We start from the raw sequence: 19,373 nt of genomic DNA, 5'->3' as shown, positions 1-19,373 counted from the left end.
TAGATTTAAGTTTCCATATAAATTTCTGCTTTTACTCTTGACTAATATAAATTTCATCCACTGCTCTGTTAGTTCATATCGCTCTCTCAACAAGCACAATGTACCCATCAGATGTGATTGTGAAATCTGTTATTCTTAATATTACTAATGAGAACATTTACTCAGACTAGCATATGTGTCCCACAGGGTCAAGAGCAAGCCCATTTTGCAATTTGTTAGAGCTAGTCAATCTTAATTATGTTGCTGCTCCTGTCCTAACAGGATCTCCCTGGGGTGCTGTACTCCATTTCATGTGCTCATTTTTACATGCCATTTTCCATTGTACCCGTGCATGTGATGTTATGGCGTCTTGAATCAGAATGATGTGTCCACCAGGGCTGGTTGCAGAATTCACGATATATTTATATTTTTTATTTTGGTAAAAACAAAATGAAGCCCATTTTTCAGATTTTGAAGGCTTTCTTTGCATCATAGGACATCTTCATGACTATAAAGCACAAGTTATGACAACTTCTATTCTATTCTATTCTATTCTATTCTATTCTATTCTATTCTATTCTTCTACCCAGTTTAATTTACTGTGTTCTTTAGTAAATACAATGGAAAGTAAAAGTGTTGAAAAAAAAAAATCCAGTACACTGTCATATTGTTCGTGAGAATAATTGAATAATATTGAATATTGAATAGTTTTTCATATGCACAACAGATTTTCTAGCTATGGTAATATCTCTATTCTATTCTATTCTATTCTATTCTATTCTATTCTATTATCATCTTGTTCTTAAGTATATCCAAAGGAGAAAAAGTTGCAGTTTTTTTAAGTAGGCATTTTTGGTGTTTGATATTCTATTCTATTCTATTCTATTCTTTTCTATTCTATTCTATTCTTTTCTATTCTATTCTATTCTTCTTGTGTTCTCTGGTAAATCCAATGGAAAAAAAGTTTATTTTAAATGCTTTTCCTTTAGCAGGTTTTAGTGTTGAATTTGAATTGTGCACATCACTTACATCAGCAAGGACCAGTTTGCTATTGGAGATTACCAGAAAGTCATCAGATATTTAAATTTAAAAATTAAAAAACTTAAATTTATGCATTTAGCAGACACTTTTATCCAAAGCGACGTACAGTGCATTCAGGCTATCAATTTTTACCTATCATGTGTTCCCGGGGAATCAAACCCCCAATGCTCTACCACTTTGAGCTGCAGGAACTACAGGATCCCTTATGTTTCTCTGTTGGTGATGAACGGTGTGCACCCATTCCCAACCCCCTCTGCTCCATTCCCCCTCCTCTTCGCTGATGCTGCAGCATCCAGTGAGCGAGAGGCAGCAGCAACCCTCCGCACATGCTCAGGGGTACAGCCAACCTGAGTCGAGCGTTGCTCTCAGGGACACCCTATTGAGAGAGAACTGAAAGTGTGAATGAAGACGGAACGGTAGTTTAACTTTGGATTTGCATGCTGGTTCCTTTTATCCTTGTGACAGGACCATAATTGAATCAAGCGTGTTGGGATATCGTAAAAGGACGTTCAGGGAACGAGTCACGGACCAGGATGGCCCGTCTGAACTGGTGCTTGGCGGCTATTCTCAGCTTTGGGAAGTTACTCTTCTTTTGCCTCTTTCCGCTCAAACTGTCCAGGATGGGGAAGGTAAGCCAGCATCTTCACCGAGTGCTGTCACTTGAACCATTGCTTTTCCTGAACTAGTTAGTGCATTAGTCTGTTTTTTTTTCTTGACAGGATGACACACCATAATCCACGATGTCAGTCATTAAGAGGACGTGTTGGTTTTTACAGCAGCAACACTCTGCTCGAGTGGATGCCCTTTAATAACTGGAGGTTGTGGTACATTTGAAATATTGCAAGTTGTAAAATTTCATCTTGAGCTGGCTGGGTGCTTTCACAGGCACTCAGTTGATTATTATGAGGTATTAGGATGTTGTATTGTTTCTATTTTGACATTTAGCTTGTAGAGCTCTGTAAAACCAGGAATTCCTGCCTTAAATGTCTTATGCAAGGATCTGATATTTTTACATTTGTTTGCATTCACTTTAGACATTAATTGATTTGCTTGGATAAATATCCCATTGGATAGAGTGCCAGTGCTCTTTCCAAATTGTGCGGTTAGTTGATTTTGGTAGTAAATGGATTTGTTCTGCACTGTCCGATGGATTCAAGGGGAAATTGGTGTGGTTCAGTTGAGGAGTACTGTAGGTGTAGTTTCAACTCCCTTTTGGAGCATTTGACATCTCGCATCTTAAAACAGGCTGTTTTACCACAAGAAGGGATTGCCGTATGGGTAATTTAGTGTTCAGTGTGAGTTACGGCTCATTAGATCTAGCATTCTGCCCCCTTCAAATCAGACACAGAGATGAAATAGTTCAGTTAGATCACATTTATTTGAATGAATTATAACAGTTATTTGAATTAATTATCGATCATTTGTTTGAGAGAGAGAGAGATGACCGTTGTGTGTGTGAATTTCCTGTGTCTGTGTGTTGTGAGTTTAGTAACTTAAACTGTGATTTTACCTCCTCGTTGTTGAGGAATATAATACAGTGATCCAATATCTAAGCGGTTTTATTTATAAAAGTTGCGGGAGAGCGTTGACAAGTTTATGTTGGCCTACTCCTGAACATTTCTGTGTGCCAGCAAGGATCTCTGTTCTCTCTCTTTCTGTGCGAGTGAAGCGTGTATGCATTTGTGTGTGCGCATTAATACAGAACTGTGATTAAACTGACTTGAAACTACCTTTGCATTAAATAGTTTTAATACCTGCCAGCCAATCAGAATCAAGAATTCCAACAGACCATGGAATAATACAAATTGTATCTGTTAAATGAATTATAAAGATTCAATTCAATCAATGAGTTGCTTTGTATAAACGTAAAATGTAAATGACTAATTGGATTGTGTTTTGAATGCAATATAAGGCATTTTGAAACACAAAGTGTATATTTCAGGGAGAATTCATCTTCTTCAATCGTATCTTTCCTTCATGTGCTTTTGTCCTCTCTTGAACTTTTGGCGCTGTAAGTGTCCCGACTCTGGCCTGGCTGACGTTTGCTGGATGATAATCGGAGCATGTCAAACGATCACTTAGCATGTATAAAGAGCACTCAATATCTGCGGCGTGCAGACCATTGTACAGTTTTCACTTTGGCTCGAGGCCACCATACAAGCAAACGCTTATCATGGCTCCCTGCAGAACCTCTCACAAAGAAGGGTTTTGGTACAACACTGAATTTAGTGATTGCTCCTCATGGTCTAGACTCTGCTTTGATATTATGAGACCAGGCTGCTTGGAAGAATGCCAGAAACTTCTTTGTACTTCTATCTGCAGGCCTGGCCACAAATCAGGCATCCACAGAGACACCAGACGTGTAGAGGCAAAAGAGACTATTTAAGAGTGTACATACAACAGCAGCGGATATTACCAGCCATCGTGATGATGAGGACGTGGTGAACACTGTCATTTGACTTGCAACATAAAATCTGGTTCAGTTTGCAGATTATTCTAGCAAAAAATTGCTCTAAACTTTTAATGAACTCTGTTTTTTGCAAATCTCTTTGGTGCCACTAATGGAAGAAACAGCTTTGATTAATAAAGTAGTGTGGTGTCACCATATACACACACATTGATGCATGTTTGGTACCATTGCGTACCATTTGGCAATTAAGAAACAAAGTCAGTATGTCCTGCCCAGCCGTCAGTACACAGAGAGGGATGGCGGACATAATGTGATCTTAGCAAGCTTTTCTCTTTCACCCTGAAATTAATTTTAGGATATTGCCATTTTGATAGCAGTCCTTGGTGTTTTCCTCTGGCATTTATCATTGGGCAAGATGAAGCACTTTCCCTCTCATTTACCTAATGTCCTTACTGCTCGTAAATTAAACGCCACTCACACACTTGGCAGAGGGAGACGAGGTCATCAGAGATGGACGTTATGTCCTTAACTCCTTCTCTGATAGCATCCTTTGTTAAGTGCATTCTGGCCACAAACACAAAGTAGAGTTTTGAGAGTGTATCATTTTTAATTATATCATGGTCTGTCCGAGTTCTTGATTCTGTTTGGCTGGTAGGTATGCATTAAAACGTTTAAAGCACAGGTAGTTCCATGTCAGTTTAATCACTGTTCACTGTTTAACACACACACACACACACACACACACACACTTGATTACTTTATTTGGAATGACAAATACTAATTAGAACAACAGCATCCAAATATTCGCAAAGAGCCTATTATGTTATTATGGTAATATTATGGTAATGGTAAAGTGACATTCAGCCAAGTATGGTGACCCATACTCAGAATTTGTGCTCTGCATTTAACCCATCCAAAGTGCACACACACAGAGCAGTGAACACACACACACACACTGTGAGCACACACCCGGAGCAGTGGGCAGCCATTTATGCTGCGGCGCCCGGGGAGCAGTTGGGGGTTCGATGCCTTGCTCAAGGGCACCTAAGTCGTGGTATTGAAGGTGGAGAGAGAACTGTACATGCACTCCCCCCACCCACAATTCCTGCCGGCCCGGGACTCGAACTCACAACCTTTCGATTGGGAGTCCGACTCTCTAACCATTAGGCCATGACATCCCCTTGAGCTTTCACCTGACAATAAAGACAATGCAAGTTGCAACCACATTCAAAGAGTAGGCTATGGATAAAGGTGACATTGTCTTCTCCAAACATGCAGACTGCCTATGATTGCTGACACAGAACAATATCTGGCTGTTTGCTTAGAAGTCTTTTTACTCAATCCAGCAATCTGCAAGCCTCTGACACATAATCTGTGCACATGTCCCAAGCTACCAAAAATAAGAATAATCAGTTTGATCCTGTAACCACACACTGCCAAAGCATTTGATAATGACTGATACTTTAACATTTTCTCAGAAAAGCACAAATCCATGTAAAGATCAAAACAACAGCCCACTTCTAGAATCAGAATGTTCTTAGAAAGTTCATTGATGACTACGATGTCTGGACTGTTTGGGTATTCCCTGATAACACTTCTAAGAGATCTTATATTATTATCATTCAAGTTTAAAAACCAGCTAATTTGAACAGTTTTGTTTGTATGTATTGCACTTTGTCCAGATACTTTGCGCAGTTCTTGAGCCGTTATGTTTACGATGCGATCATGACGCGTGATGTAAAGTCCTTTAAACGCGGGGCATCCGTTCAGTATATGCGCTGTGGATTCCATTATCTTATCGCTGTGTAGTAAACAGAATGGTTCGTGGTGTTTTGGGAACCACAAAGAGAGGTTGCATTTGGTCAGGAGAGTTTGTAGCCGAGCTTATATTTATATATATATATATATAATATGATTATGATTTGAACCATAGTTTATTTATATTTTATCTTCATTTCAAATATATTAATGTTTTATATATACATTTTTAATATAATATATAATAAGCAAAATAATAAATTTGACCTACATTTTATATATGCAAATGGATATTATTAATGTAAGTACATAGGCATCTTACTAGGTCTTTGAATGGAGCAGGCGTTACAGCTTAAGCTGAACATGGTCTTGTTTTCTTATTCTTTGAAACAATGTCCTGAGTGTTACCTTACACATTTACTTAAAATGTCAAAGGAAGGAGCTCATCAGGGTGGTGTGAGTAATGTTATTAAGTCATGGAGCACTTTTCATTAGCAATAGCAGTCTGTTATGTATTGGATGTCATGTAATTTTGTAAGAATGGAGTTCCAACAGTTGCTGTGGATGAGATAACATAACATACCCCTGAGCCTCTGCAGAGAATCTGCTCAGGCCATGGTTTCTTTGAAACCGTGAAAACAAACACGTTACATAAAACTTTGACAAGCAGAGAAGCACATTGATCTGACTCCCACAAAATACTGTTTACAGAACTGTCCGGATGTCCTGCGTTTTCAAGCAAGATAAGTTTGATAATCGGAGGGTTTGCTGGTTTGCTTTGGCTCTCACAGCGGTGGTGTGTAATAGGTCAGAATGAAACCACAGGAGGATTAAGAGCCTTGTGTTTTTACTGATAGTCATTGTGTTCTGCTGGGAGGTTGTATGTGTGTGTGTGTGCACTACTCCTTTCAGAAAGACCACTCAGGAAAACGTGCTATTACACGTGAAATTAGAGTGGGTGTGCCTTCATTGTTTTCTGTGGATAGAAGAGAGGAGCAGATGCTGTGTGTGTGTGTGTGTGTTTGTGTGTGTGTTTGGTGGGATTATAATATAAAGTAATACTGAGCCAGAGTCCATAAGAGAATATTCAATGAGTGATGTCACTCACTTCATTTCAAAAATTGGAAACAAGTCATCTTTTTTGTATTTTTCAATCTTCAGCATATTTAACTCGCTTTCACACATTTCAGTTCGGCAAGAAAGTTTAAAGCCCAACTAGTAAATTATGTACGAGATTATGTATATGTAATATGTAAAAGTTAACTAGTAAAAGCTGTGTCAGATCACGCTGTTCTTCTGAGATAAATTCTGGCTTATTTCTTATAGCATGTCTTCTTTAGTAGATGAATTTATAATGTTTTTTTTTTGTATATACTGTATCTAGATGATTTGTGCATTTATGCACAGGTATGGCTGCAGATAATGATCTCAAATGGGAAAGTCTGTACATTTAAAAAAAATCATTACAATGTTTTATTTCAGATAGACAACCATTTAAAACAGACCATATAAAAACTAATTCAGAATTGTAAATATTAGGTTAAAGATTAATGTATAAGCACAACTATTAAGGTTAGAAACATATTATGATGTTACTAGAATTAATAAAAAAATCCTTTATTTTAATTATAATAATTTTTTTTTGTCTAGTCTTGATTCTTTGGTTTCACATAATGATTTTAATTTCAGTACATAACTTACTAGTATTATTAAATAAAGTAGTGAATTGTTAAATTATAATTAAAGTGGTTTAGACTCTAAATTTAGATTTTTCTGAGCCACATTCAAATCTGCTGAAAAATGATATGCACGCATCAATAGGTTTCTACACTGAAAACAAAAATGGTGTAGGAGTGAATTTGAATAACTATTTTTTTTCACTCACAAATCATTAGTAAATGTCATAAATAATTACAGAGAATCAATCAAGTAACGCACGGAATCATGAAATTTTGATGTAAAAAGACTCAAATATTATTTTCTTGTTTTTATTGACAGCTTTAAAAAAAACATTTTTTTCCATGTTTTTCATTGCTCTCACAGTTAAATATATACAGTAACTACTGTAGTAGCAAAATGTCAGATTTCTTCCACTCATCCCTGCTCTCCTCCTTTCCTGTCCTACCCATACTTCCTTCCTCTCCTCCTTTCATCCTGATCCCTGTCCTCTAGCTATAAAGCAATCGCTCCATCTCGGTCAGGATGGACCCCAGTCTACTCGACCCCGTTTGACACAGACTATCTGCTCAGAGAGACAGAATAAAGAGAGAGCAAGCTTTATTTCCATTATGGAGGCAATAAGAATACAGCCTGTGTTTTATCTGAGAGGAAGGACTGCGCTGATGGTCGAAACCATGTTGATGCAATGGATTTGATTATGCCCTGTGTTTTTTTTTGGCTCCTCCTCCAGCATTGCCGCTCAGATCATCTCGAGGCTCTGATGCTCGTGTCTGCTTTTTCTCGTTCTGCTCTGATGCTCAGCTGTCTTTTGGTGTGAACCTTTTGACACTTTTGTCTTAGTTTCAGAGCATTTTTCACACCAGAGATGGGATATTATTCTTACATGAGCTGGAATGAAGTACGACATTGTTGCAATGTGATAAAAAAAAAAAAAACTGTGAAGACTTCAGAATGTAATAAGAATGTAAACCATAAAGAGGAAAAAAAATCTGATTGAATTGATACATTTTTTATTTTGATGTTTTTTCATGTTTTATTTTTAAAGAAGTCTATTTTTGCTCACCAAGGTATTACCAAAGTAAAAAATCTTTTGTGACAAATGTCTTTACGGTGACTTTTTATGAATAGAAATCACCTGTGCTGAATAAAAGTGTACATTTTTATTAATTTAACATGGACAAAATGTCTGCACTGACTTTATACATTAACTATTAAAAGTGCATAATTTTGCCATGTTTTACCATTTCTCTAAACATTTTTAGCATAAATTTAACTTAGAACTTTAAAACATCCATAGACTTACATTAGAAAAGGGCAAAAGCTAGTTTCATGGAGTATGTTGAACAGTAAATAGTTGCTAAGGTAGGAATGATCAGTAATATTTCCAGAGTTTAGAAAAGATTCATATCAACTCTATTCAATCTAATAGAGCCTGTTCTTCATTAGTTCTCATCAAGGCCACTAGGAGGCACTCTGGTTGCTCTTCTTTTCTCAGGTTTTTAGTCTATTGGTCTTATTGGCACAGAAATGTACAGATGTTCTGCTGCACTCAAAGCATACTGTAATCACATCTCCAGACTCATATATTGTGACGGAGCATTTCCTCTCTGTCGCTCTTATCTGACTGTGTAAAGCTCATATATCAGTTTCTGTGAGGATGTATGCATTCCTACCAGGACTTATTAAACATACAACAATGATAAGCCATGATTCACAGCAAAGAGGACACCTACATGAGTGGGGACAGAATCTTGTACAATCAGGCCGAGAACACACTGACAAAAGAGATTAGAGTGGCTAAGAGGAGCTGCTCTATGAAGCTGGAAAACAAGTATTTAGCCAACGACCCTGCAAGTGTGGAAAGGCCTGAAAGACATCACAAACTACAAGACACCATCCCCCAGCACTGAGGCGAATCAACAACTTGCCGAAGACCTGAATGACTTTTACTGTAGCTTTGAAACTCTCGTTCTCACACCTCACTCCCACTCTGACCATCTCTTTACACAAAAATTAACACCTCCATCAACTCCCTTCTCCCCCTTCTGCACTTCAGATCAGATCTTCATCATAATCAATCATAATCATCATCTGGAGATAATGTATCTGCACAGGTACCTGTGGACTGTTATGAGCAGCTTGGGTTACTCTGTTGTGAACTCATATTTCCATTGCAGCATTTGCTATTACAATAAAGACAGATTGCCATTTTCATCATTTTCCTGGTCTCAGACAGAGGAGATGTTGTTTGCTTGAGCTCTAGTGAAGGTTTTGGGATCTTGGAGGGCTGTGGTTTCATACTGTTTGCTCTTTATGTGTATTCTGGTAATAGACATGCACTTATTTTGTCCTGGCTTGAAAATAAACAAGCTAATTTTATCCAGGAACCAGAAAGGCCTCGACACCTCAGATGCAGTCATATATTTGTGTATATAACTTTTTTAAACAGTAAAACAGCATGTTTTCAACAGTTTTTATTTAGTCATTTTTAGGCAAATAAGTCATTTATCAAACTCACCATTTGTAACTTTAAATCAAACTTAATTTTAGTCAGAGACAATATTAGAATGATTTCTGATGGATCATGTGACACTAAAGACTGGAGTTCTGATGGTAAAAATCTAGCATTGCATCTTGGGTATACATTACATTTTAAAATCTATTCGAATGAATTTTTTTTAATTTTAAATAGTAATAACATGTCACAGTATTATACTGTTTTACTGTATTTTTGATTAAATAAATGCATACTTGGTGAGCATGAGAGACTTTTTTTTTTTAAAACATTAAAAGTAATTATTTCAAACTTTTCACTGCCAATGTATATTGTAGAAATTATTGCAAAAAAATGGTGAATATTCATTGTATAATCAATCACTTTGACTTTCATTAGCTTCATCTGTGTTCTTGAAGTTCCTTCCATCAAGAAAGCTCAGCTCTTCGAATCTTCCCTTTTCTGCCCATTTTGACCCCAGTCTCCTTTAATGCATTGCATCTGAGGCAGGATATTATTTCCTATATTGTATTGCCTCTCATCTGATTCATGTCCTCAAAATAGAGCTGAGTGAAAGCGCATCGCGGTGGTTCTGCGTGTGTATATTTAGCCAGTCTATTGACCAGAGCGGATCTCATAAAGGGATAGATCTGCTTTAAGAATAAAATTTGAGGTTTTTACAGCCTCAGTCTTTGAGGTGCTGTTGGGATCAGGAAGGTTTTCATTGTGAGAAAGTCAATAAAAGTTAATCAGAATAATCTCAGTCTTAATTCTGTTTTATCATTTGGACTGCAGCCTGCCTACATTCCAGAGACATTAGCAGGTGTCGAGGTATCAGTCACATACACTGTTCTCAGAGTTAATGGCAAATAATGAAACACATCGTGCAGGGTTTTTTTCAGCTTTTGCAAACCTTTACCACATAACTACATTTTTGACTGTTAGCGTAAATTCTGGTTGATTTTGTTGTTTATTCTGTTTAAAGAATGCACTTAGACAAGAAGAGGAAAATGTAAAGCAACCAACTATGGTACATTTTGTTGTTATATAACATTGAGGGAATGTAAGATAATGACTATTTCTTACCACAATAGTAGACTGGTGTGGATAAGTGTTCCACTGTGATCAGTTGTTCAATGGAAAATGTGTGTAGATTTTGTTATTAGAAAGTAACTTCACAGACGCAGACGCTAAAATTAATATTACTATTTATTACTATTATTATTATTATTACTATTATAATTGAGTATAATAATAACAACAATAAAAATAAAAATAATTATTTTTATAATTATTATACTAATAGTAATAAATAATAAATAATATAATTTATTATTATTATAGTTGTTATTTTTATTAATAATGATTTTGTTTTGCACTGTGGGTTATTTAATTTTATTATAGTAATTTTTAATCATAAATGTAATTATATATATATATATATATATAGATTTAGATTAGATTTAGATTTATGCACTTAGCAGACGCTTTTATCCAAAGCGACTTACATTGCATTCAGGCTAATAATTTTTTCCTAACATGTGTTCCCTGGGATTCAAACCCCCAACCTTGCGCTTGCTAACGCAATGCTCTACCATTTAAGCTACAGGAGCACTATATATATATATAATATAAATATAATTAATTAATGAATGAATGAAATCTTTATTTCGAACAATTAATAAAATGATAATAAAAATAAAAATTACAGTAATTCGTAAAAAATATCCATATAAATAAACAAAAATAAATAACATAATAATCAACCTGTTCGAATCATTATATATATATATATATATATATATATATATATATATATATATATATATATATATATATATATATATTTTTTTTTTTATATATATATAATAAGAATAAGAATTACATATATATATATTAGATTTTGTTTTCAGGCTGTTTGAGTATGAGAGTTTGAGAGATTGTAGAGAGTCACCTCTGCCTTTAAAACATGAAATACTTCCTCATGAGATTTTCTGCAGCTGAGATTTATCACCCTTGTCATTTAGCTTGTTTACAGGCATTTTCGTGCACCCTGACTGCCTGAATTAGCTCGTCTGCGGCTAATGCAACTCCCAATTACAAATGTGTCCATGATGGACAGGGTGAATGTCTGTAAAAGCAAACAGGACTGACCCCAGGAGAGGTTACATCTCATCAGTGTGATGAAGAGGAAATGCCAAGGGATTACAGACATTATCCTAAGACATAAAGACACCCATAGTGAGACTATCCTCTTCTCCAGGGAAGGTTTGATGCGGGTAATGAAGATCTTGGCTCTGCTCTGTTTGCTGGTTGGGTTGCTGTGTCTTTGATGGATGCATCACAGCTCCAGAAAAGCAGTAGCTCACAGCCTCGCTGTCGCTGATATCTGGGGCATAGACATGTACCCGTGGCATTAAAGGAGATTTGCAGACCCAGAGGAAAATTTCATTGCTCTGAGGTTGCTCTCTTTCCAGGCTTGTGGAGTTCTCAATCATTTGGCACTTAAGAATTGATTTTGTTTCTTTTAAAATTCCCTAGGAGACATAAAAACACAAATGATACTGTATTTAACATGCAGTAAGAGTGTAGCATTATAATCTTTATGTAAATAGTATAGCACAGATCATAGCTTGTAGAATTTGATGAGAAATAGAGTTAATATTGAATTATCATCGCAGACTGTCTAATGTCTATCTGGTCTAATCTGAGCATGGTTTAAGACATTGAGCTCTCAAACACTAGAGGAGGCACATGTGGAATTACTGCAAATCAAGTCTTAATATGCATTCCATCTAACCTTTTTGTTTGGGAGAAACAGTTAAGAGTTTAAGGCAGTTTCTTTCTTAGGTTTCCAGAGGAACAATGTATTGCTGAGGTTGCTCTCCTAAAGAGACTGAATGAAGTTCACAATGATGTTTGATTTAAGTATTAATTCCTTTGGGACAATATAAAAATGAGACTATAGACACAAATGAGACAATTGTTAGGAGTTCTGATTGGTAATGTGACTAGTCTGGAAAGAATCTGATGAGAAATGTTTGAGTCACTATTGAGATCTGTTGTCTTATCTCGTCAGTTCTGAGCTCAGTTTGAGACATTGTTGAGATCTTTTCTGATACTCTATAGAAGACACATTGCAAATCTGCGAAACAATTTTAAATTCCATTTACTTTAGTTTTTGATTTGCTTTGATAGACCATTTGTGCTTTTCTTTCTTAGAGAGCCACAAAAACATTATATTGCTCTTAAATTGCGTGTTAGTAGCTCAGATCATCTGGTTTTTAAAAATGTATATATATACATATAATACATATAATTATTTTTTTCCCTCCTCCAGCTAATTTTTAGCATCCAGTAAGAAATTGAGTGGTCATATTAATGTGAATTGTCTGATGAGGAATGCTTGAGTTCATATTGAATGTTTTCATGCTCATTCATTCACTTGAATTTGGAAGAGTTTGTTTAGAGAGATACATATTCAGGCTTTTGAATACTTAATTAGAGCAAAGTGTGAGATAATGTTGACATTGACTGCTTCTGATATTCCTGAGGAGATGCACTGCAAGGAGAGATTGCTGAAAGTCTACTAAACAAAATTGCAAGCTCTCCTTATTAAATATCCGTTTAGAAGAAACAGCTGAGATATTAAATAGTTCTCATATGCAATATTTCATCGGTCATACATGCTCAGAGGTTGCTCATTCATAGATTCAGATAATTTGGCTTCGGAAGAGTTCAGGTATAGTTTTTAATCAAATCTCAAGGTTTTTGACTCTAGACATTAGAGCACAGTTTGAGACATTGAGATTTCTTTTTGAAATTCTAGGAGAGACACTGCAAAGGTGAAAATCTCTGAAACAACAGTTCAAGTCTATTTATTCTCCTTTTTAATCTCCAGTTATGAGAAACCATTGAGTCCTCATTGGTGACATTTAATTTGTAGTAGCACAGACAATATTAAAGTTCATATTCAATTGACTTACAGCAATCGTGTGGAGATCTTTTCTCTTTATCTGAAACTCTAGACACGTGTGACATTACCGAGTCCTTTTCTCAGGAGACAAAATCTGAGATGCAGGTGACTTAATGAGAAGAAACAAATCAAATACTTCTTTCCTGTAGGTAAATTTAACTGCAGGAGAAGCGAGAGGAGTGGGAGATGAGAACGAGCGAGCGTGCTTTGAGAAAATTTGCTTGTGGGGGAGGTTAGAGAGGAAAGCAGGGGGTGGAAGATGTGAATGAAAGTAAGACTGAAGAGAGACATGGAGAGAGGAGGGGCAAAACCCAACAAGGAGAGCAGTGGGGAGAAATAAAGAGGCTCTCAGTCACCTCCCCCTCTCTCCTGTGGAGCTGAGCTACATGACCCCAAAAAAATAGAGGGAGAGAGGGAGGGTGCCTGGAATAAGAGAGTGGTGAGGAGGACAGCAGCGGCAGTTGACGCAGCTCTCCTCAGCATGACATGGATCTGTGGAGCATTGTGGGACCAGCGTGTGGAATAGTTATGTGTCCTGTGTGGGATCCAGTGGAGAGGAAGCAGTGAGCGTGGTCTCGTGATGCCCTCCGTGTCTCTCAGCTTGCCAGCCGCACTGGCTGGCCGTGCACGCACCTGGGTCTGCCTGTCCTGCATGTTTTGGGTGAGCCGTGGGTCAGTCCACTTGACTGGGATGGGTGGGATTGGGGGTGAGACTGCATTTTCTTTGATAATTAGATGAAGTAGATCAGCGTTGCTTTTTTCATTGCGCATGTCACGATTGAAGTGTTTTTCACGTTTTTGTGCAAATGGCTGCATCTGGACATTCACTAGCCTATTGCTTGTGTCTATTTTTATGTCTCCTAAAGAATTGTAGAGAAGTGTCTTAGATGAAGTTGATACTTAAATGCAATATCAGGGAGAACTCCGTTAAGTCTTCTGAGTTAAAAAAGAGCAACCTCTGAGTTTCGTATGGGCCTCAAGGATAGAATTATTATTTTTTCCTCCTATGCAAACACAATATTAAATGGAGACTTTTGCATCTCAGATTTGCAGTAATCTCCCATACATAACTCAAAAAGGGAAGATGATATTGACTTTTCGTGGAAAAGTCAATGAATTAGATTAGATTAGATATTTCGCTATGTTTTGGTGCAGATGTGTGTATTTTTTGGATGTTCACTAGCCTGTTGCTCTATTCTGTGTGTGAAGGAAAATTCATGCCAGAATGGTGGTAGCAGAATGTTCAAGCTTCTCTTTTTCATTCAGTGATAGTGGATTCATACTGCTGAGCTCCAAAAGTGACCGGAAATGCCTTTAAGATTTTCAGTGATTTAAATGTGAGAAGCAAGAGACAAATCAGAAGAGCAGTAGTAAATATCAGTGTTTGCTTTTCATTTAACCTTGTTATAGGAGAAACGATCAAAGATCTCACTTGTGATATTGTTTTTAGGGACCACAAGCAAACGGAAAGATTGCTTGTTCATAGTGTAGATATTATTCAGTTTGGAAGAGTTGAGAAAAAGTTCATGTTCCAATCTCAAGGCTTTTGACTCTTGGCAAATCAGAGCAGTTTGAGACATTGTTTAGATGTCTCAATTGGAGACACATTGCAAAGAGAGATTGCTGAAAGTCTAAACAACATTTCAAAAGCATATTCTTTTAGTCCATTTTCTTTCATTTTTATTACAAATTTGTCTCATCCAATTCTCATATTCATTCGATATCTCCATACTTTCGCTTTATTGCCTCATTTATGTCCATTTTTATGTCTTCTAAAGAATAAAGAGAAGCATCTTAGATAAAATTTGTGAGAATGCCATTAAGTCTTCTGATTTTTATTGAAAAATACAATCTGTGAGCAATATGTTTTTCTTTTGGGCTTTAAGGACAGAAAAAAACAACCACAACGTGATTAAATGGATATTTTGTGTCTCAGACTTGCAGTAACCAACATGTACAGTATCTCACAAGGGAAGATGATTAAAGTGAATAATGACTTCAATTTCAGTCACACAAAGCTGTCATATACCTTAAGATTTAGTCGTATGGATTACTTTTTACTACTTTTTGTAGCTTGATGGAATAAATTACCACCCGCTTTCATTTAATGGAAAAGAGCTGCTTGGACATTCGCCCGGTGGGTGAGTAAACGATGACAACGTTGTGAAGTATTCCTTTAACTGTCACTCGGCCGATGGTTGTGTTCCCTCCTCTTTCTCTCTGGTCATTCACTCTCTCTGACCTCTCCGGTCTCTTAATTAGCATTCTGCTTTAGTGAATGGAGTGGAAAAGGATCCCAAATCCTCCTAAAGCTCAGGCACTTTTTGAATATAGTGAGAGCTTTTCAGTCTTCCTTTCAGACTGTGATTCTGCAGTCCTGCTGCACTGGCACTAGTGGACGAGGACTCTGTCTACAGCTGTAGATGTCATCATATATGACGAGAAGATGCGGGAAACAGGCATTCAGAATGAAACCGATGTGATTTATTCGTTAAAGGCATCCACAACTAAATCCCTGGGCCCAAACTCTATTGGCATTGGTTTGATTACCTGCTGAGGAGAGATGACATTGAATGGAAAGCGACATGTTCTCCTCCTGAAGAGAATCCTGTCCTGATGTCAGCAGTGGACGAAGCAGAAGTAACAGAAAAAGAGCGGGCAACATCCAATGCCTAAAAGCTCAGAATGCACTTCCTCCAAACTCTGAATTATGAATGAACTGTCTGAGACTTTAAGGACTAGCTGGGCTGGACAGAGTCTTGTTCGTAAATTTCTTTGAAAGTATGTTGAAACAAAGGTATAGAAGGTTTGATTGCAAGAAAATAAATAAATAAATAAATACTGGTAAAACTTTACAATATGATTAAAATGATTGCTGACATAAGTTAATCCATTAGGTATCATGACCTAACAATGAATATTTACAGCCTTTATTAATCTTATTATAATTTTTTTTATAAGATAATTTAAATGAATAAATGTAAACTTTTTTTGTAAATTTTTTTATGTATAAATATATATTATTTATTGTTCATAAAACATTAATGTTAAAGGGTTAGTTCATCCAAAAATTTACATTTTGTCATTATTTACTCACTCTCATGTAATTTTAAAACTTGATGACTTTCTTTTTTCTGTTGAATATAAAATAATATATTTTGAAAAATGCTTAACCAAGAAGTTGACGGTAGCCATTGACTATTTATTTTTTTCTATATGGAAATCAGTGGCTACCATTAACTGTTTATACAGAAATGAGACCTTCTTGGAAGTGTCATTCAAAGGGTTTATTTTTATTTTTTTTCTATAAGAATTAACATGTATTAAATAAAAAATTGAATCTTACCAAGATATTACAGTTAATGTTATGTGCAATTTGCAGATTGCTTTTATTCTGTAATATGATCTATTTCCAAGTGAAACTGGATATATAGTGAGGAAGAAATGTAGGGCTGTACTTGATTTAACCCATTAGTAATTGATTGTATCGTGAAAACTGAGTTTGGTGGTTCGGTGGAAGGCTAAAAATGAAATTGTTGCAGAAGCAGAGAAAGTTACTGAAATTATTATTATTTGGAATATTATGCATTGATAAATGAGGCAAAATAGGTACAGTAACATCTATAAATAGGTTTAAAATGGGCCGTTAATGTTTTGAAACCGTTAATGAAACCGTTAATGTTTTGCACTTAGTTTTTTGCGTGTGGCTCTTGCGTAAAGACCTTTGAGACGAGGTGTTACTTACAGACACTGGCTCTCTGCAACTCAACCAATGCAAATATTGACACATCAGCTGTCTGAGAGGTCAAAGAGCTTAGTGCAGTGATCAATGTTTATTAACACTCCAGACTAAGCAACAGAAAACAAGTTAAAATGTACAGTGTGGAAGTGGCTATGGGAGGCTCATGATATTTAATTAAAAAAAAAAATTCTTTGTGTAGATCCATTCAGTTAAGCACAAGCTAAATATTCATAAAAATAAATATTGATTTCAAAAATTCATATTCATGGAAATATTAATTCATCTCTGCATTACAGTCATTTCTAGTAGCACCTTTGAGTTTTCTCTGTCTAATGAGTCAGTGGTCTTTGAAGTCACTCAGCGTATGATTTACTCTTGCACTTCTCATCATTGTTGGCTTTTTCCACTTTAATGACCTCATGCTCTACAAGCTCTGTGTCCCTCTATCAACGCTGCCTGTGAGGGGCCCCTATATTTTTGGCAAATTCAAAATTAGAACATCTGGTTTGCCTTCATGATAGATCAGCCACAGTTCTTCATGTACTTCTAGTCACATGTTTTCTGAGCTATACAGTATTGAATATTGCTGTAAAGTGTAATTATGCTATACTGAGTGTCACAGTGATTTAATTGTGCTGTTTATGTGGCTACAAAGTTTTCTAAAGACTGTTGTTAGACTTTTTCCATGATCCTTCATTGTTTTGTGCACTTTCACAGTTCTTCATTATTTTGCAGTGAATTATTGTAACGATTTTCTGCCATTTGTTTCATTTATCACACTAAAATGCAGGGAAGTGCATCTATCTATCTATCTATCTATCTATCTATCTATCTATCTATCTATCTATCTATCTATCTATCTATCTATCTATCTATCTATCTATCTATCTATCTATCTATCGTTACATCTATTGTTCTGTTATCTATCTATTGTTCTAGTGTTCTGTCTACCATTCCGTCTTTCATTTTAATGTTCTGTCCTTCTATCATTATTACTTACCCCTAAAAGATGCATTTCAGTACCTTAAAAGTACAGATTTGTACCTAAAGTGTACAAATTAGTACCTAAATGGTACATATTTTTTTTAAAAGGGTACAGTCACAGTGACAGCTTTTGTATCTTTTTTTTTCTGAGAATCTACTGTATGGTATTCTCTAAAGTCTGGATTCAGTGGTTTGAGTGTCTGCTCCATGTGTTTTCTACTGTTTCAAAGCTTGATCAGTAAACGGACTGGTGACTTACTGTACACATTTGCTAGATGGGGAGCTGTAGCAAGGCACAGGGCACATCTAATGCCTCTTAGGCAGTTTGTGTAATTCATCAGAAACTCATTAATATCATTTCTAGATGGAGGCCTAACAGGGGAGTTTGGCCCTGCGTCTTGTGGTTTTTATCATGTCAAACTTTCCTTTTTTATTGGCATTCTTGTTTGGTCTCAGTAGGGGGCATTATTTGATGTGAGTTCACTTTGCAGTTCATAAGCATAGCTTGACCAAAGCATCTCAAAAAACAGGGCTGTTTCTTAGTTTTTGTAAAAGGAACCAAATGTCTGTGTGGTTTTGAAGCAGATGATGCCATTTTTCACTGCTTGGCCAACTCCGAAGATCATAATGAAAAAAACACTGTATACTGTCAGTCAAAGATGTTGTTCCAATCGAGAGAGAGAGTACATTTATTCATTGGCCACCACTTTAAGAAAGTAATTTTGCTGTTTGTGATCACGTCATGCATGGCCAGTCATGTCAATTTTTTTTAAACCAGATGTGTAAAGTGAATATCCATCCATCCATCCATCCATCCATCCATCCATCCATCCATCCATTACAGGTTTAAAGCTTGTTTTTCTAAAAATACTTTTTATTCTGTACACTACCCCATGCTGAACATAGCCGTATGCCAAAGTCTTTTGGCAGACTGTCTTCTGTATATTTAACTGCATAACCATCTCTATTTCAATTCCAGACCAGGAATATGACTGAGTTCAGATCAGGTCCCACGAACCTTATTTTAGCAGCTAAAGAATGACTAAGTGTTGTCTCTTTATTGGCCTGTCCTATATTGGTTCATGTGATTCAGATTTTGTGACCTCATTTCTTTCTCAGGACATCTGTATCTGTCCCACCAGATGTCTGTTGGTGCAACACTGTACTTAAAGGGACAGTTCACCCAAAAATGCCACTTCTATTGATGTCTGCTGCAACTGAAGTTGTTATTTACTGATAATGTTTACCTCTGTCATGGTTTTATGATGGTTTTTAGAATTTAATGTCCTTGGTCACAATAAACCATCAC

At 36.3% G+C, this 19,373-nt stretch overlaps 1 protein-coding gene across 9 annotated transcripts in view; it reads left to right on the top strand.

Moving 5' to 3' along the window:
- Positions 1–19,373, top strand: part of tns1b (tensin 1b) — a 235,509-nt gene that overhangs the window by 47,028 nt on the left and 169,108 nt on the right. Inside the window, exon 1 of one of the 9 annotated variants that reach the window (XM_059562498.1) lies at positions 13,777–13,999. The exons of 7 other annotated variants lie outside the window; for them this stretch is intronic. In XM_059562498.1, coding sequence (XP_059418481.1) covers positions 13,919–13,999 — 81 coding nt within the window. In that variant the 5' untranslated portion in view covers positions 13,777–13,918. Of the gene's footprint in view, positions 1–13,776; positions 14,000–19,373 lie in introns of those variants that run through there. One more of the 9 variants, XM_059562503.1, reaches the window with a different exon arrangement.

This window comes from Carassius carassius, chromosome 11, assembly GCF_963082965.1.
Source record: "Carassius carassius chromosome 11, fCarCar2.1, whole genome shotgun sequence".
Taxonomy (NCBI): domain Eukaryota; kingdom Metazoa; phylum Chordata; class Actinopteri; order Cypriniformes; family Cyprinidae; genus Carassius; species Carassius carassius.
Note: the sequence above shows the minus strand (reverse complement) of the source record. Positions and strands in the feature narration are given on the sequence as shown.